General features: G+C 42.4%; 1 protein-coding gene across 12 annotated transcripts in view; it reads left to right on the top strand.

Annotated features, from left to right (window-relative positions):
* The window catches only part of LOC121548677 (myotubularin-related protein 5-like), a 69,627-nt gene that overhangs the window by 11,392 nt on the left and 37,490 nt on the right, over positions 1-20,745 (top strand). For all 12 annotated transcript variants that reach the window (XM_045213549.1, XM_045213548.1, XM_045213546.1 and 9 more), the window contains exons 2-3: positions 19,452-19,537; positions 20,379-20,516. In XM_045213549.1, coding sequence (XP_045069484.1) covers positions 19,452-19,537; positions 20,379-20,516 — 224 coding nt within the window. The remainder of the gene's footprint in view (positions 1-19,451; positions 19,538-20,378; positions 20,517-20,745) is intronic.

The raw sequence follows: 20,745 nt of genomic DNA, 5'->3' as shown, positions 1-20,745 counted from the left end.
GAAAGAGTAGTTACATATCGCAATATTATTATGGATGCTATATCGTGCCCTTTGTCACCACAAACGGCTTCACATCGTAGATCTCAATATCGTAGATCTCAATACAATAGAATCGTGAGAATTGCAATCCATATCGTATAGGCACCTATTTAGTAATAATATTGTATCGTGAGGTCCCTGGCAATTCCCAGCCCTAGTGAGTGAACATATCTTATATCCATCAGTTTACTTGCTGTAAGTGAAGCGTAGGGAGAGGGTTTTGATAAGTTTGATTGCTGTAAATCTATTGTGTTTGAATTTCCTGAGCCACCCACCCCTGTCCTACTCAGAGGAGATCATTGGGAGACTACTGCATGGTCATTAAGCCATAGGCCTTCTGTCTGTTGTGGTCAATCTCCGTGGCCAATGCCCTGTGTAACAGCTCTCCTCATTGTCACTGTTCTCTGTTAAACAAGACTGCAACCAAGGCTTTAGAACAGGTTCCCCAACTGGTGGCCTGCGGGCCGAATTTGGCGGACGACACCATTTTGTATACATCTGGCCCTTCATTGGATACTGTGTTAACAAACCTCCAAACGAGCTTCAATGCCATACAACACTCCTTCCATAGCCTCCAACTGCTCTTAAACACTAGTAAAACTAAATGCATGCTCTTCAACCGAACGCTGCTTGCACCCGCCCACCTGACTAGAATCACTACTCTCGGCGGGTCTGACCTAGAGTATGTGGACAACTACAAATACCTAGGTGTCTGGTTAGACTGTAAACTCTCCTTCCAGACTCACATTAAGCATCTCCAATCAAAAGTTAGATCTAGAATCGGCTTCCTATTTCGCAACAAAGCCTCCTTCACTCATGCTGCCAAACATGCCCTCGTAAAACTGACTATCCTACCGATCCTTGACTTCGGCGATGTCATTTACAAAATAGCCTCCAACACTCTACTCAGCAAATTGGATGTAGTCTATCACAGTGCCATCCGTTTTGTCACCAAAGCCCCATATACCACCCACCATTGTGACCTATACACTCTTGTTGGCTGGCCCTCACTACATATTCGTCGCCAAACCCATTGGCTCCAGGTCATCTATAAATCACTGCTAGGCAAATCCCTGTCTTACCTTAGCTCACTGGTCACCATAGCAACACCCACCCGGTGTCTGCGCTCCAGCAGGTATATCTCACTGGTCATCCCCAAAGCCAACACCTCCTTTGGCCGCCATTCCTTCCAGTTCTCTGCTGCCAATGACTGGAACGAACTGCAAAAATCTCTGAAGCTGGAGACTCTTATCTCCCTCACTAACTTTAAGCGTCAGTTGTCAGAGCAGCTTACCAATCACTGCACCTGTACACAGCCCATCTGAAATTAGCCCACCCAACTACCTCATCCCCATATTGTTATTTATTTAGCTAATTTGCACCCCAGTATCTCTATTTGCTCATCATCTTTTGCACATCTATCATTCCAGTGTTAATACGAAATTGTAACTATTTTGCACTATAGCCTATTTATTGCCTTACCTCCATAACTTGCTATATTTGCACACACTGTATATATATTTTCTGTTGTATTTTTGACTTTATGTTTTGTTTACCCCATATGTAACTCTGTGTTGTTGTTTTTATCGCACTGCTTTGCTTTATCTTGGCCAGGTCGCAGTTGTAAATGAGAACTTGTTCTCAACTGGCTTACCTGGTTAAATAAAGGTTAAATAAAAAATTAATACATGTTTTTTTGAAAATGTCAAAATTTGGCTCAAAGTGTCTATTTTATGTGGCCACCATCATTTTCCAGCACTGCCTTAACCCTCTTGGGCATGGAGTTAACCAGAGCTTCACAGGTTGCCACTGGAGTCCAATGCTCTGCTTCAGTATGTCACAGTACATGTTAGCATTCATGGTTCCCTCAATGAACTGTAGCTCCCCAGTGCCGGCTGCACTCATGCAGCCCCAGACCATGACACTCCCACCACCATGCTTGACTGTAGGCAAGACACACTTGTCTTTGTACTCCTCACCTGGTTGCCGCCACACACGCTTGACACCATCTGAACCAAATAAGTTTATCTTGGTCTCATCAGTAATCCATGTCCTTAGTCTGCTTGTCTTCAGCAAACTGTTTGCGGCCTTTCTTGTGCATCATCTTTAGAAGAGGCCTCCTTCTGGGACTACAGCCATGCAGACCAATTTGATGCAGTGTGCAGCGTATGGTCTGAGCACTGACAGGCTGACCCCCCCCCCCCTTCAACCTCTGCAGCAATGCTGGCAGCACGTGTACGTCTATTTCCCAAAGACAACCTCTGGATATGACGCTGAGCACGTGCACTCAACTTCTTTGGTCGACCATGGCGAGGCCTGTTCTGAGTGGAACCTGTCCTGTTAAACCGCTGTATGGTCTTGGCCACTGTGCTGCAGCTCAGTTTCAGTGTCTTGGCAATCTTCTTATAGCCCAGGCCATCTTTATGTAGAGCAACAATTCTTTTTTCAGATCCTCAGAGTTCTTTGCCATGAGGTGCCATGTTGAACTTCCAGTGACCAGTATGAGGGAGTGTGAGAGCGAGGACACAACATTTAACACTAGGGGAAATGGCTAATTGGGCCCAATTTGGACATTTTCACTTAGGGGTGTACTCACTTTTGTTGCCAGCGGTTTAGACATTTAATGTCTGTGTGTTGAGTTATTTTGAGGGGACAGAACATTTACACTGTTATACAAGCTGTACACTCACTACTTTACATTGTAGCAAAGTGTCATTTCTTCAGTGTTGTCACATGAAAAGATATACTCAAATATTTACAAAAATGTGAGGGGTGTACTCACTTTTGTGAGATACTGTGTATATATATATATATATATATATATATATATATATAGTTGAAGTCGGAAGTTTACATACACCTTAGCCAGATACATTTAAACTCAGTTTTTCACAATTCCTGACATTTAATCCTAGTAAAAATTCCTTGTCTTAGGTCAGTTAGGATTACCACTTTATTTTAAGAATGTGAAATGTCTGAATAACAGTAGAGAATTATTTTTTTAAGCTTTTATTTATTTCATCACATTCCCAGTGGGTCAGAAGTTTACATACACTCAATTAGTATTTGGTAGCATTGCCTTTAAATTGTTTAACTTGGGTCAAACATTTTGGGTAGCCTTCCACAAGCTTCCCACAATAAGTTGGGTGAATTTTAACCCATTCCTCCTGACAGAGCTGGTGGAACTGAGTCAGGTTTATAGGCCTCCTTGCTCGCACACACTTTTTCAGTTCTGCCCACACATTTTCTATAGGATTGAGGTCAGGGCGTTGTGATGGCCACTCCAATACCTTGACTTTGTTGTCCTTAAGCCATTTTGCCACAACTTTGGAAGTATGCTTGGAGTCATTGTCCATTTTGGAAGACCCATTTACTACCAAGCTTTAACTTCCTGACTGATGTCTTGAGATGTTGCTTCAATATATCCACGTAATTTTCCTTCCTCATGATGCCATCTATTTTGTGAAGTGCACCAGTCCCTCCTGCAGCAAAGCACCCCCACAGCATGATGCTGCTACCCGCGTGCTTCACGGTTGGGATGGTGTTCTTCGGCTTGCAAGCACCCCCCTTTTTCCTCCAAACATAACGATGGTCATTATGGCCAAACAGTTCTATTTTTGTTTCATCAGACCAGAGGACATTTCTCCAAAACGTACGATCTTTGTCCCCATGTGCAGTTGCAAACCATAGTCTAGCTTTTTTATGGCGGTTTTGGAGCAGTGGCTTCTTCCTTGCTGAGCGGCCTTTCAGGTTATGTCGATATAGGACTTGTTTTACTGTGGATATAGATACTTTTGTACCTGTTTCCTCCAGCATCTTCAAGGTCCTTTGCTGTTGTTCTGGGATTGATTTGCACTTTTCACACCAAAGTACGCTCATCTCTAGGAGACAGAACGCGTCTCCTTCCTTAGCGGTATGACGGCTGCGTGGTCCCATGGTGTTTATACTTCCGTACTATTGTTTGCAGAGATGAACGCGGTACCTTCAGGTGTTTGGAAATTGCTCCCAAGGATGAACCAGACTTGTGGAGGTCTACAATTTGTTTTCTGAGGTCTTGGCTGATTTCTTTTGATTTTCCCATGATGTCAAGCAAAGAGGCACTGAGTTTGAAGGTAGGCCTTGAAATACATCCACAGCTACACCTCCAATTGACTCAAATTATGTCAATTAGCCTATCAGAAGCTTCTAAAGCCATGACATCATTTTCTGGAATGTTCCAAGCTGTTTAAAGGCACAGTCAACTTAGTGTATGTAAACTTCTGACCCACTGGAATTGTGATACAGTGAATTATAAGTGAAACAATCTGTCTGTAAACAATTGTTGGAAAAATGACTTGTCATGCACAAAGTAGATGTCCTAACCGACTTGCCAAAACTATAGTTTGCTAAAAAGAAATGTGTGGAGTGGTTGAAAAACAAGTTTTAATGACTCCAACCTAAGTGTATGTAAACTAGTAGCTACTAGTCTCCTGAGTGGCGTAGTGGTCTAAGGCACTGCATCGCAGTGCTAACTGTGCCACTAGAGATCCTGGTTCGAATCCAGGCTCAGTCGCAGCCGGCCGGGACCGGGAGACTCATGGGCGGCGCACAATTGGCCCAGCGTCGTCCAGGGTAGGGGAGGGAATGGCCGGCAGGGATGTAGCTCAGTTGATAGAGCATGGCGTTTGCAACGCCAGGGTTGTGGGTTCGATTCCCACGGGGGGACAGTATAAAAAAAAAAAAATGTATTCACTAAACTGTAAGTCGCTCTGGATAAGAGCGTCTGCTAAATGACTTAAATGTAAATGTAAACTTCCGACTTCAAATATATATATATATATATCTGGCAAATATTAGTAGGAGTTGCGCTGCAGAGATGACTCACCTTACGAAACTCCCAATTTTGCTCGTTGTGCTTCTTTGTAAACAAACACACGTGACTGGCTCAAACACCGGTTTTGGAAAACTAGTAACGGTAAGCTTCATAATGAAAAAGCTTCATAATGAAAAATTATCTAACGGCTGAAATGATGAACGCGATCTGCTTTATGTATTACCTAGTGCACAAGTTGACTTCAGGTATTTATTTAAAGAGTACTAATATTCAAAGTCCATAAGATGTCACTTACCAGAGTGCTAACAAGTACTAAGGAATCCTCATAGAGAATGCTAACTAAATGCTAATGAGCGCATTGCGAACATTTTGTACAGTTTCTGACCTAAACTATACAATTAACTCTCAAACTCTACTCACAGTTTGTGAATAATAGCCTGCAAGGCTCTTGATCCAGGAGGGGATTCTCTGCTGTTACCAAGCGAATGCTTGATTTTGGAAGAAGCTAACCACTTAGCTAGATAGCTAACTTGCTACTAAATTAGCAAACCAAATGCACAGCTGCAGAGCATTTAGCACATTTTAGACAGTTAACTTAATAGTTATAAGATATCTAGCTGGAAAACATTTAGTTGCGAATTCCATACTGTAATTAGATCACCTGGCGCATGCTGTACAACAGTGAGTGACTCACAAGGGTCTCTCGTCGTGTGCTTGTAAACAAAAACCACGTGAAATGACTGGGGACTACCATAAGCAACATCATAATGTGACCAGTGAAATGAAGAATGCAATGTTCTTTATCTCCTAACATATTGCACAAGTTGACTGCAGGTATTTACTTAAAAAGTAGCTACAAATATTCAAATGTATAAAAAAAGATATTGAACAACCATCCAGTCGCTTTTCCCAAATACCTCAGTTAAGGGTATATATACGGTATACCGCCCTAGTCTAGTTGATGATCCCTGCTCTAGAAGTCAATGACCACTACAGGCCTAAAAGCTGTAGGCTATATCCATTAGCATAGCACTGTGCTAACATGCTGAAGAGTGTCACTAATTAAAGTTGGAGATATTTGGATCCTTTCCTCCTAGTCTGTCTGCATACAGCTGTGATGTGAATGTGATATGTTGACAACTCTAGTTTAGTAGCTTGTCACCTAACAGACTGTGTGCTGCTGCTGGCTGGCCAGGAGTGTGTGTATAGTGCGTGAGTAGTTCAATGAAGGAATGTGACGCTTATGAACTGTAGCAAGATCAGTTCTCCTTGACCCCAAACCTGACCCCGTCCATGATAAGCAAAGCCAAAACACTCTTTCTAGACCAGGGCACTAAGGGCTTTGAGACAGGGCAGGTAGATGCTGTAGGCTGCTGTATTTGCATACCGGTAATGTAGAAAAGACAGGGGCTCAAATAGAGAAGTTTGAAACAGAACAGGCACTTTAGTTTGATATTAGAAAAAAAGTCTGACTTCACGGAACTAAGATTCACTGGAAAGTTCACCCGTGTGTGTGTGTGTGTGTCGCAATGGCCAGAAAGTAGTAGAGTAGGAAGGAGATGGAAACAGAAGACAGACCTCAGAGACAAACGCAGACGACTGCAAAGGAAGTGTAGTAAATTATGTTTATCAGTCGACCATATTTGGAGGCGAATCGTGACCTTGACTGTTTTGCTGCAAAACAAAAAGTGAAAAGTTAAAGCGAAGACTTGTTGGTCACATCTCTCTTGTCCGAATGGTACCCTATTCTCTATGTAGTGCACTACTTTTGACCAGGAAGTGCATTTCGGATAGCCTACATAGGGTGCCATTTGGGACACAGCCTCTTTCTCTCTCACAGAATAGAGAATTTCCTCTCCTTGAAAGCCTGCGTTTTTGGTTTGGGGAGGGGAGAGGGGCCGACAGAGGGGGGTATTAGTTTAGCAGGAAGGATGTGAGTGAAGTTTTTTGCGCAAAGAAAATGACCCTCATGGTCACCATGGCGATGGCGGTTTCCCCCTTCTGGTCTGTCTGCATGCCAGTGTTGGTTGCTACAGGAGACCGCTTTAAAATGGATTGGGTTCATCTTTTTTTCCATAGTGATATTTTCTTCCTGGTGTCTACTGTTGCCAAATTCTGAAAACAAATGTTAGAGATATTTGGATCCTATTAATTAATTTATTGCCATACTTTCCAGTGTCCAGTCACATTGTGCATCCCACCCAGTGTCTCTGAGCCAAGTAGAGGCCTGGGTCTGGGTGGGCCTGCACTGTTGCTTTTAAGCAGAGAGATTGACTCACCCTCATTCATATTACACATCAACACTGCTGTGTGTGTGTGTGTGTGTGTGCAGCATAGAGAGAGGACTGTGTCAGAGTGCATTACAGAGAGGACAGTGTGAGTGGGTGTGGTGATAGGCTTGAAAATGATATCATGGTGTCTGTTTGTGTTATGTGTGTTGAGTAGGTTTATGGCCTGTATACTGTGTGCGAGGGAGAAAGAGTGCATTGTGCATCGGGCCTGTAATGGATCCACTTCTCTGGCCATGTGTGGTTTGACCTCAGGAGCCTGAAAAATGCAGAGCTGCACAGTGCAATAACTATGGCACGCTAACCTTGTTAGCTTCAAGTGTCCTGACATCTTTTTTATCAGGTAAAAACATATTTGATGATGTTGAAACTATGAAGATTAGATCAAGATAATGACCTATGTGCTAAGCATAAGTAATGTGATGGCAGGCCCCAGAGCAGCTCCCATTTTGTCACCATGCAGACACACACACACACACACACACACACACCGTTTTGTGCTAATTTATCATGTGAGTTACAGTAACCATGGTAACCAGCTGTCACGTCATAGTGGTTTGGAGACTAAAGCGAGAAGCTGTGGTTGTGGTCTGTTCTGATGCCAAGAACACAACACACACAGAGAGCTGTTATCAGCCTGCTTTCAAATAAAATACAATTTGATTGGTCACACACTTTTTGTAGATGTTATCGCGGGTGTAGCGAAATGCTTATGTTCCTAGCTTCAACAGTGCATTAATACCCTTGACTGTCCATCCAAGACCATATGATCATTATCAGTCTACAGCCAGTCACTATTCCAACTGTCTATCCTCCAAGATCACTTAGTGTTTCAGTCACTGGCTCTATGGTGATCTAAGGCTGGGTTTCCCAAACTCGGTCCTAGTGACCCCCCACAGCTGATTCTTTAAATCAGCTGTGTGGTGCAGGGCTAAAACCAAAACGTGCACCCAGGGGGGCCCCAGGACCGAGTTTGGGAAACCCTGATCTAAGGCCTCCATCTCAGCACCTTGTCAGCATAGGACCCCTCCCCCACCTCAACTCTGACCCTGCTTCACCGGTTTCTTACCTCTCACCTTTCACCACCTTTCTTCCCCTCTCCCTCCCTCTCTTTCTCCACCTCCAGTAGTTATTACCCAACAGCAGGTCCCGCTGATAGTAGTGTCTGACATTCCCTCACGCTGCCCGGCTCAGTTCACATTCCAGTCACGCTCCAGTCTGAATGCTCTGCCCCTAAATCAGACTCTGTTACTTCATCACCCAGGAGACAACTGTAGTCTAGTCTACCTGACTGTCCAGGTTGGCCCAGACTCACCCTGCTGAGGTTTCACTGTTGATCAGCTCACATATTTGTGCCTGAGGCTGGAACAATAGCCTGCACAGTCCTGTGGGTCCCCTGGAGTTAACTCAGGTTACTATGGTCTCTATACAGGTGATCTCCATGTCAGCCTTCTTTCTAAGGGTGAAGTCTAAAGAACTATGGTCAGGGCTGCTACCAACACGTCAGGTGGCTAGTGGCTACTTCTACCTTGTGATGCTAGGGGAAGCACTACAATACTGTCTGAGACCTTCCCTCTTCTCTGGAAGAGCAGAACCACTCAGTCCACACCTTCTAACATCCGCTAACTTTCTCACCTCGTGACCATGGCCCAAAATAAGCATCACCTGCTCCTAGTTTCACTTCACCTCCACTGTGTCACACTGAGTGTGTCACTGGGCCTCTCGCAGGGGGAACCTACTGATTAATGGCCTGCAAACCTCACTCATGCAAATACCTCTTTGTCACCAGGCATAGGCCTAACTTTAATTTTGACATGCTGCTGCCAACTGCCTCTCCAGAACTGTAGCTATGATTCATATTTCAAATCATAGTATTTTTGTTTGTGTTTGCAGGTAACACCCTTTACTGTAAATGTTGATAGTGCCTCCAGGGCCTAGGGCCTGTTCATTTCCCATCAGCCAAACCCCAAAATGGCTCAACTTTCACCTACAGGGAGGATTAACTAAGGATTATGCAAAGGCTCCTGCTTGTGCCACCGGTCACTAAAAAGTAGGTTTTCAGAATGTGCCTAACCATTGCAGAATCATAGGTAAACACCAAAACTAAAGCCAAAACTCTCACCTCTTCGAATACCAACAGCCACTTTAAAGAGGCAATCTGCAGTTACTACATCAATTTTTGGACTAATAAATGAATGACATATTATGTACCCATTTGATTCTTGAAGAATATAACTTATACATGCCTCATAAGCTTAGTTCAACTGTCGTAGCCCATCAGAACCCAAAATATAAGCTTGTTTTACACCAATGCTTGTAAACAAAGTAAAACACTATATAGCCTCAACATGGTTGAAACTATAATTTTTATATCACAGATGGTCAGTCCTTGCATCCATATCTCTGTCGATGAATTTGAGAGTGGTTACTTTTCTTCAGCCCCATCCCACACATTTTTACCGAAACGGGCAGGGCGAACGCTTTGTTATTGTTTCAACTGCTGATTGCCACTGTAAGGCAAACCGTCATGTTTAATCAGTCATCTGATCATGTCATTGAGTCTATATTTGACCTGTACACTGACTGGATGCCAACCCCAGTCCCCACTCCGTCTCGCCCGTCCTGATGCCAGCTGGTCATCCGGTTGCTGGGTGCATTCCCCATGGCCACGGGGTATACCAGACAGGGCTGACTGGCGGGTCATGAGTTGCTCTAGTACCCGGTGCCTCCCTGTGCTGGCCAAGCCAGGTACATCTCTGTAGCACAGACCTTTCTAGGGACCAGGTCCCTTTGAATGTTTTAGACTTGCAGACAGTTGGCGGCCTATTCTGTTTCCTGATTTATGTATATTGTCATGGTAAGCTTCATTAAATTGCAGGCTTCTAGGCTCTATGTTGTGCAGTACACATACTGTTGTCATGACAACCAGTGGTTGTGTGCATACATGCTCTTGCATGATTCTCTATGCAATGCTGAAGTGAAAAGGCCTCTTCTTTTTAGGTAGAAGTGAAGGAGCCAATGACTTGACTGTTGTAAAGTGTTTAAAAGCAGTGATATCCCACAGAGACAGAACCAGCAGCAGAGAGGAAATCCATTAGCAATACCTCTGAAACACTAAAAGCATCCCTAAACGCCTGCGTGTGTGTGTGTGTGTTGTCCTCCATGCCATGTATTAATGGAAATCCTAAGAGCCTGTTCTGTTTCGCTGACTCAGCAACATAAATATATTGGAAATCAAGAATCCTGGAATGGGTCCTGGGAATGTTGGAACCGGAGTGAGACTGTAGTATTCCTCCATCAGCACTCAGGGAGTCAAGGAAAGTCAGCTTGCGTTTCCCGTTCCAGATGGCTGACTGAACACACAGCCGCTGAAAATGAATCACATGGATCTGAGCTCTCCTCTGTTTGTTAGGAGTCTGATGGGCTGAGGGAGAGTGGGATGGAAAGGAGGAGGAGAGAGCCACTGGAAGTGATGGGTAGGATGACTCGGGTACACTGACAGAGAGTGTGAATGTGGGAATCTGTGTGCTACTGACTAACAGTGCATTTTCCACCAGACGCGGCGTCGGCAGGAGAATTTCAGGGGAGCCCAAGTCATTTTAAATTGAGAACATATAGCCAGCTTAACAATGTTCAAACAATGTGTGAGTTTAGCTATTCTCTGCTTCAGGTGTACAATGACAAGGGCGCATTGCACATGCCGAAAAGGCCAGTAATGCCATCATACTGTGGGCCTATGGCTGCATCGGTGATGCACACCATTATGATAAGCAGCAACATGGTTGATATCCTGAGAACAGAGTGACAATCAAATCAATTTAACAGATTGGAAAGCTCACAACGCTATTGTTCATTTGAGAAACACAGAAACACAATCACATTGGAGACAGATCTTTACCCCTTTTTATTGCAGGATAGATGGACATTGACACTAGTTACTCTTGAATAATAGTTTTAAAACAAACACTTCAATGAAGCAACATCGAATGAATCAACATATCATTTCAAAATGTACATATAAGCCAACTTGTTTGTAAATGTTAGAAATCTAAGTAGGTTATTATTACTAGAGCGTAATTTCAGGTGAACAAAACATTTACCATACCAGAGCTGGCCAACCTTGCTCCACTCCCTGATCTACTGGGTGAGCAGACCTTTATTCCAGCCCAGCAACAATACACATTATCAACTCATTAGGTTTGATAAGTTGAATCAGGTGTGTTAGTACTGGGCTGGAACGTAAGCCTGCACACCTCCCAGGAGCAGGATTGGCCCGCTCAAGTTGTAATAGCTACATTGTGACTTTTAACTGTATTGTTGTATACAACATTTGGTAACATAAGTACACATACCACTCATGGCATACAAGGATGTGCCAGCAGTCTCTTGGGACATTCATTGGAACCTCTTCATCTGCAGACAGGCTTTCACAGCATTATTACAATTAGACAGCCCTGATTATTATGTTGCCATCATAGGAGGTTGGTGGCACCTTAATTGGGGAGAACGGGCTCGTGGTAATGACTGGAGCGGAATAAGTGGAATGGTATCAAATACATCAAACACATGGTTTCCAGGTGTTTGATGCCATTCCATTAGCGCCGTTCCGGACATTATTATGAACCGTTCTCCTCTCAGCAGCCTCCTGTGGTTGCTATTGACTCTGTCGGTCTTCATAGCTTTCCCCTCTAGGGACTAGAAGTGGAGAATATTTTCGTAATGTCCTCCCTTAAAATGACCTGCCCTATCTAACTAGCTAGTAGCCTACTCTCTCCCTTTTCTGACAGCTGGAGAGGCAAATCCTTTCACCCTCCTCCATGCCTGTTATCTACACATGCATTTGTAGCATGTGTTTTTAATTTACAATGATAAATACATAAAGATAACAAGCTAAAATGAAATGAGCTAGCTGATTTTATAGTTCTCTTAGCTATACAGTATGTCTAATTGGCTAGCTAGTTAGCAGCTCATTAGCCTAAACACAGTGGCCTGATGTAGCCAGCTAGCTACTAGGCGACATTTTGCTAGCTGTCTTAGAAGCGCTTAAGAAAACACATTGCACCTAACTATGGTGTGCCGTTTGTCTGCCATTTGTTCGCTTGCTGACTACACAGTGTGTTTTAGGGACTACACGCCTGGGCGTCTGACTGCCGACATTTTCGTCCGTTTCTGCATGTAGAATCTGTTTGCACTCGGTTTGCAAATTACAGCCGCCACTTTGTTCAGAGGTGCTAAGTACTCTCGGCCAGCAAACACTAACGCTGTGTCCGTTCCTTAAGGCAGACTCCTTCCCTCAGCTCTGCTTGGTAATATGACCTTTACCAGATGCAGGATGTCCTGCAGCCTGGCTGTGTACTCAGTGCCATAAACCAGAATGCTTATCTCCACTATATAGCCAAGTTAACGTTACTCATTGTGTATTTGTTTTTTTGGGGGGTTAGATCAGCTTGAATAGTGCAGATTGTGGCTTTATTCCTTCTGTTACTATTTTTCTACTATTTCTCTTGTTTCTCTCTCTGGATTGTTGGGAAGGGGCCCGTAAGTAAGAATGTCACTGTTAGTCTCCACCTGTTGTTTACAAAGCATGTGACAAATCAAATTAGATTTTAGATTTTACTATATCCACACCAATCACTGCCCAAGGCTGATAGCATATCGCAACCTAGTGGCAGAGGAATCACTCTGCCAGGGTGTTTACCTGACTGTATCTGTTACGGTAACTGCAGTCTATTGTGAGACATTTATTATTATTATTAAAGGTAATTTTAGGTTACTGTAAGTTTGTTGTGGGCCCAGTGACTCTGCATGTCAACTCCATTTCCACTGAAGATTTACCCTGGTGTTTTACTGAAAAGCCTCAGACTTTTGTGTTTCCACCTCCAAATTACCCCGGTGTTTTACCAAAAACGGCCCGGCTCCTGGGACTCCCTGGGCCATGGCCTCAGTGGACCTGCTCTGACTTGGGGCCAAGGCAGCCCTAGCTATGGAAACACAATTTCTCTAGTATAACATCAGGATGTCTGCACTAGTGTAACACTGGTATTGCAGTCAAAAAGCAGCACAACCAGAATTCACATAAGTGATGTGCCACTGCCTACCTACCACGTTACGATTGACTCATGTAGTATAAAAGTAATCCTTCTACCCCCCATAAAAGAAATATATATATATATATTGGGTGGTTGTCCCACTAGCTATCATAAGTTGAATGCACCAATTTGTAAGTCGCTCTGGATAAGAGCGTCTGCTAAATGACTGAAATGTAAATGTAGGGCTGAGCAATATATCTAATTAATTTGAGTTTGTTTTAAGCACAAAATTGCAAATGTCTGTATCGCAAGAATCAAGTATTATAATTTTGTTCTTGTTTTTATGAACGCTTATGTCCGCATGTTCACGGCTTTTGTCTTTTTGGTCTTGTCTCCTTCACTCCTTCTGCTGTGACTGTGCACCTTTCCATTTACACACCAAGCCCCTCCCCCACACATCAAGCCCCTCCCCCTGCCACTCACAATAACAAAGATGAAAGATCACTGCTTACTCTGATTTTACCCTACTAAAACAGGAGTATCAATGAACATTGATTCTGGAAAATGAATGTTCAGTTTCTGTCTCACGCTGGAACAGCTAGCAGCTAGCCTAGTCTGTGTTTTTTAAATGTGCATGAGCATAAAAAACGATTATATAATGAATTGGCAACTCGTTTTCATTCTGAGAAATAAGGTAGGCCGCTATTTCAACATCTGAACAAAGTGGACAGGCTAGTATGCTGTTCAAACAGTTGGAGATAGAGGGTGAATGGGCAAGACAAAACATTTAAGTGCCTTTGAACGGGGTATGGTAGTAGGTGCCAGGCTCACTGGTTTGTGTCAAGAACTGCAACGCTGCTGGGTTTTTCACGCTCAACAGTTTCCTGTGTGTATCAAGACTGGTCCACCACCCAAAGGGGGAGGGGGGGCCCAACTCAATATTAGAAAGGTGTTCTTAATGTTTTGTACACTCAGTGTATATTGTGAATCGCCCATACGTTTGAAAAAATCAAGATATAATTTTTAGGCCATATCGCCCAGCCCTAGACTACCGGTAATTGTATTGCAAACACAGATGTGTAAACACTGGCCAAGCCACTTGCATGTAGCGATACTCTACCTTCGACCGATTATTGGTCACGCAAGCTGTTATTGCACAGATTAACCCATTCCACATATTACTACATAATAATAATAATAATAATAATAATCTCTAGTATAGAGTATATAGACTACATGCACTCACTCACTCACACACACAATATGCATTAGGACAATGTTCTGTGAAATTAAGACACACGCACACCTACCTACCTGTGCTACGCGCTGAAGCTCACAGAGCCAAACCTTAAGGAAGTTTTTATGAACTCCTCTCCTATCTCAGTCTACAGTCCACCACTGAAGAGGTCCTCTGAGTGCATGTAGAAAACACACTCTCTTCACCACCACCTGGCTGCCACTGAAACAATATGTTCCAATATCCACACTAGCATACTACTTAAGATGAAGGAATGCATTGGACATGCATTGTAAGTGGTATGCTAGTACGGATAACTTAGCCAGAGGTACTATTGATAATCTGCCCATCCCATCCCTTCCCAGCCCATCCCATCTATGCTGCCTGCACATCACTTAATGTAGGTCTAAATTAATAAACAGCAGTGCGATACAAAAGTTGCAAAATGTAAATGCCTTCCCTGTCCCTGACCGCTGCGCACGTCTGTTTAGACGTATCTTGAGTGGTGTTTTAAACAAATGAGAGAGTAAATGTAATATGAAAGGCTGGCTTCCTGCATTCCTGCAGCTCTGTGTTTGACTGGTCATCATGTGTTTTTGACACCCAACTGTATTTTTAAGTGGTCAGGAATGAAGGACAGCTGGTCTGCTAAACGCAACTCAATGTCTCATGACTCCCATCTTTGAGAGAGAGAGAGAGAGAGAGAGATTCAGGGGAGAGAGAAAGAGGTGAGAGAGATTCAGGGGAGAGAGAAAGAGGTGAGAGAGATTCAGGGGAGAGAGAAAGAGGTGAGATAGATGCAGGGGAGAGAGAAAGAGGTGAGATAGATTCAGGGGAGAGAGAAAGAGGTGAGATAGATTCAGGGGAGAGAGAAAGAGGTGAGATAGATTCAGGGGAGAGAGAAAGAGGTGAGATAGATTCAGGGGAGAGAGAAAGAGGTGAGATAGATTCAGGGGAGAGAGAAAGAGGGTGAAGGAGAGAGTGCAGAAGAGAGGATGAGTAGGCTATTTCCTTCCCATCTGTGTGTTTGGTTTTGGGAGCTGCCTGCCTGCTGGCCTGCCTGCCCTAGTTTTTGTTTGTGTATTGTGACTGGGCTTACCGGGCTCCTGGTTTTGTTCTTGGGATAAAGACCAGAGGCTTTTATTCTTTTCTCAGACTGATGCAGCATTCAACCACAAACCCTCTATTCCTCCCTCCTTCTTTACTTTGGGAATAATGTCTCTTTCAGTGACTGGTCCCATGCTTTGACATAACAAAGAGAATTCTGTGTGAAGACGACTGTCTGGACAGAGAAGCTCAAATGATGGTTAACAGGGTGATTTGTAGAGGTTACATAAGAAGGCCTTTGGCATTCTGTTAAGATGAGCAGCACTAATGTTTTAGCTAAAGTCTGAAAGGAAATCGTACTGTGTTCGGGAAGAATCGCAAGAGCGTTGTGCCAAGAAAGTATTTGCCTATTAGTGAGGCAGCTTAGAACAATGCACTTCTGGGTCATGATCCCTCAAGGCCAGGTTTTAAGGTTCGCACACATCACATGAATGTGGATCTAGCGTTCGTCTGCCGAACGCAGCCTTTGTTTTAGGGACAACCCGCTTTACACGTCCGACTGCCGCCATTTTTCACTACATGTACAATCTGTGCACACTCAGTTAGCAAATGACGTTCAGAGGTGAAGTCATCTCGGACAGCAAACACTAATGGTGTGTCAGAACCCTAAACTAGAGTAACCTAAACCACTGTGCCATGAAGTAACAGTTTGGGGCATTGAGCTTATCTTTTTCTTTATGACAGTAGTGATGGGGTACAAAATCGATTACAGTTATATATCCCGATACTTTTAGGTTTAATTTATTTGCACCAAAGAAAATAAGTGATAAACAACAATACAGATAAAAACAAAATCAAATAAATAAACTGTGTAGGTGTGGTTGGAAGCCCAAGGGATTATATACTGTAAAAACCACACCACAAAAAAACAATATACAATACATAAGTGCAAAAATAAGAAAGGTTTGTAAAAACAAATAACAAAACCCACTAATCACAAATGTACAAATTAACCGATCAGCAATCACAAAAAATATATAAACAGTAAATGTTTTGTTTAAATGTGGATGTGCGTGTGTGAGAGTTGGGCTATATGGAGGAGGTTACGGAGTCGTTTGGTTCGTTAGGCTGACCCCTAGTCTTCGCTTGAAGTTATTGAGGGATGCTGAGGTTTTGGCAATGTGAAGATAAGAATTCCAGGGTATGGTACCTCTGTATCTGATAGAGAATTGACTATGTGAGGTGCGGCAGTGGGGAGGGTCAAGGTTATCACAGTGTCTTTTGTTATGTAGATGAAAATGCATAATTGGCGTACATTGATGTCATAAATATACAAGATATTGAGTTTCTTAAACAAAGGTGCAGATGGAGCCAGGTGGTAATTAGAGGTGGTGGCTAGTCTTGCAAATGCATTTTGTATGATGAGTAATTTGTAATATGTACAGTCCCGTGTGGCTCAGTTGGTAGAGCATGGCGCCTGCAACGCCAGGGTTGTGGGTTCGATTCCCATGGGGGTACCAGTACGGAAAAAACATATATGAAAATGTATCCACTCACTACTTTATGTCGCTCTGGATAAGAGTGTCTGCTAAATGACTAACATGTAAATACTGGCCCAGACAATATTACAGTAAATGAGATACGGTTAAATTAAGCTATAGTAAAGAGTTAGGAAGCAAGTCTGATTAACCAAACCACTAATCTTTCTGATGATGATAACAGATTTAATCACTTTGCTGCAGACAAATTGAATATGATATTTCCAGGATATCTTTTCAGCAATTAGAACTCAGATGAATTTAGTGGATGTGACTTGTTCCATTTAATTCCCACCCACTTCTGGCTCTTCTTTTTTACAATATTTCTTATTCTTAATATTAAATACAATCAAGTAGGATTTCTTTTACATTTAAAGATAATTTGTTTATCTGGAACCATTCAGAAAAGGTGGCCATGCCTGAGTTGGCTTCATTAATTAGTCAATCAAAATTATTCTGTGATAAAATCAAATTGGTATCATCAGCAGAGAATGGGAAGTACGGTAGAAGACACAGCAGCAAGGTCATTGATATAGATTAGGAATAACAAAGGTAAAGTTATCGAACCCTGTGGGACGCCACAGGATATCTTGGCCATGGTAGATGCACAGCCGTTTGCATAAACAAATTGTTCTCTATCATAAACATAACTATATAACAAATTATATGCAAATCATGAAAACCGTAATAATGCAATTTAGAAAGTAATATTTCATGATCAACCATGTCAAACGCTTTGGATAAATCTAAAAAGATGCCAAGAGTGTATTCATTGTTAAGGGCTGTAAATATTTTATCCACAAGTTGCAAAAGAGCCATATCTGTGGAATAGTTTTTACGAAAACCGTATTGGTGCTCATACCAATTTTTCTAGGATTTTAGAAAAACATGGTAGTACAGATATTGGGCGATAATTTGTAAAAGATCTTTGATCCCCAGATTTATAGAAGGTGATAACTTTGCCAATTATGAAATCTTTAGGAACAATACCAGTTTGCATAAATTTGGTCAAGATATACAGTACCAGTCAAGGGTTTTTCTTTATTTTTACTATTTTCTACAATGTAGAATAATAGTGAAGACATCAAAACTATGAAATAACACATATGGAATCATGTAGACAACATATTCGTGCCATTATACTCCTTATAGTGTGCTTTAAAATATGGGGTGTGTCTTGATTCTGAAATTAAAACAATCACATTCATTTATTCAACATTAAACCTACTATTCATATCTAAAAAGTACCCTTTTTGATTTAGGTTATTTTTAGACATTGTTTGGAACTACACTTCCGGTCAAAAGGTTTAGAACACCTACTCATTCAAGGGTTTTTCTTAATTTTTTACTATTTTCTACATTGTAGAATAATAGTGAAGACATCAAAACTATGAAATAACACATATGGAATCATGTAGTAACCAAAAAAGTGTTAAACAAATCAAAATATATTTTATATTTGAGATTTTTCTAAGTAGCCAACCGTTGCCTTGATGACAGCTTTGCACACTCTCAACCAGGTTCATGAGGTAGTTACCTGGAATGCATTTCAATTAACAAGTGTGCCTTGTTAAAAGTTAATTTGTGGAATTTATTTCCTTCTTAATGCGTTTGTGCCAATCAGTTGTGTTGTGACAAGGTTGTGTTGGTATACAGAAGATAGCCCTATTTGGAAAAGACCAAGTCCATATTATGGCAAGAACAGCTCAAAAAAGCAAAGGGAAACGACAGACCATCATTACTTTAAGACATGAAGGTCAGTCAATCTGGAAAATTTCAAGAACTTTTAAAGTTTCTTCAAGTGCAGTCGCAAAAACCAAATGGAAACTCTTCTTTGCAACTGTTGGACTAATAATTACATTATTGTTTGTGTAAGCTGTGTTGTTGGCTAGCTCCTCTGAACAACACTCCTGACGAGAGAGTATATTTTCTATGCCAGGCAAAATCGCGCCTCATTAGCTCATTGTTATGGATGTATCCAAATAAATGTCACTAGAAAACAGCATTCATAGGCTTGGTTGTAGCAACCTAATGATGGGTATAGGGAAAATTAGAGTATCATGTAGGAGCCTAAACCTATTGCTGTTCCATTGAACTGGATGAATGGAATATGAATGAGAGTCATCCAATATGCTGTAATAGAAATAAGGCCATGCTCATATAGTGAGTCAACCTATTTTCAGCCTTTTTATTTCCAACTCATTTTCTCATGCTCTCTCTTGTCTCTGTGCAGCAATATAGTGAGAAATATGTTTGGAACATAAAATCGCAGTATCGAATTGCAATACATATAGAATCGTTCAGAATCGCAATAGATATCGTACCGGCACCTAAGTATTGTGATAATATCGTATGGTGAGCCCTACAGTAGTGGACTAGGCCCTGACAGATACCTTGGCTCTCTGATCAAGAGTTCCGACCTGACCTTTCTGTCACCCTCTTTCCTCTCTCTTTCTCTAGGGGGCAGTGAGGGGCAAGGTCACATTCTCCAGCGCTTTCCTGAGAAGGACTGGGAGGACAATCCCTTTCCACAAGGCATCGAACTGGTATGTAACTAACATAACTCACACAAACAAATGCACAATAGCCTACATATTTACCCGATACTACATACATCATCCATACCTGAAGAAAGGCTGCATCATGAAGGGATCAACCCAGAATCATTTACTGTTAATGTGTATTTATTGTCTCCCAAATAACCCTTATTCCAATACTGATTACCTCATTATTGTCTAATGTGTTTTGCTAGAGTTAATATTGAAGAATTCCTAAGTGTTCATTATGTTTTACAAGATTAATGCCTACAGCACAATGTGTTCAATGGTTATTCCTTGGCTTGCTTCTAGCCTATTTCTCACCCTGATCCAAAATAGTGGTGTAAGGTTAATAATTTCTGACACGTGGAAAGTTTTCTTAACTTGGTGTAGCCTAGTGGTGGAAAATAACTAAATTATAGGCTAGAGATCAGAGGTGAGTCACAGAGAGATGAAGAGTAGGGACATGTGATATACCACACTGGGACATGGCACACTAATACTGTATGTTCCTCTCCTGTCATCACTCTCTCGTGCTTCATTTTACATTTACATTTTAGTCATTTAGCAGACGCTCTTATCCACAACGACTTACAGTTTTTGAGTGCATAGATTTTTCATACTGGCCCCCCGTGGGAAACGAACCCACAACCCTGGCGTTGCAAGTGCCATGCTCTACCAACTGAGCTACAGGGGATCTATCTCTCCCTTCTCTCCTTCTATCCCTTTCACCTCATTCCCTTTTCCCTCCTTCTTCCCTTCTTTCTCGACCCCTGCCCCCTTGACCCATTTTCTGTCGACCTCGCCCTCCCTCGCTCCTCTTCTCTCCCTCTCTCCTTTTCTCTCTCAGTTCTGTCAGCCCAACGGATGGCAGTTAGTTCCAGAGAGGGAGCGTCCGTCGTTCTTCGTGTCGGTTCTGACCGACATCAACTCAGAGCGTCACTACTGTGCCTGTTTCACGTTCTGGGAGGGCCTGGACAACCCTCAGGTGAGAGACTGGAGGAGAAAGAGATGAGGCCCCCTGGCCACACTGCTCCTCACACACTGAGCCAATGTCATTATGAACCAATAACAGTGTCCTTACAGCAGTACTGTGTAGCTACTGTGTGCCAACATTTTACACTGGCATCAAAGACGATCTAATCATATGAGAAACCGATAACGATTTATAAAAGTTCTAAGCAGTATGTGACGTCTGTGATATGACGTTAGATCTT

The sequence above is a fragment of the Coregonus clupeaformis genome, unplaced genomic scaffold (genome assembly GCF_020615455.1).
Source record: "Coregonus clupeaformis isolate EN_2021a unplaced genomic scaffold, ASM2061545v1 scaf0124, whole genome shotgun sequence".
NCBI classification, from domain to species: Eukaryota; Metazoa; Chordata; class Actinopteri; order Salmoniformes; family Salmonidae; genus Coregonus; species Coregonus clupeaformis.
Note: the sequence above shows the minus strand (reverse complement) of the source record. Positions and strands in the feature narration are given on the sequence as shown.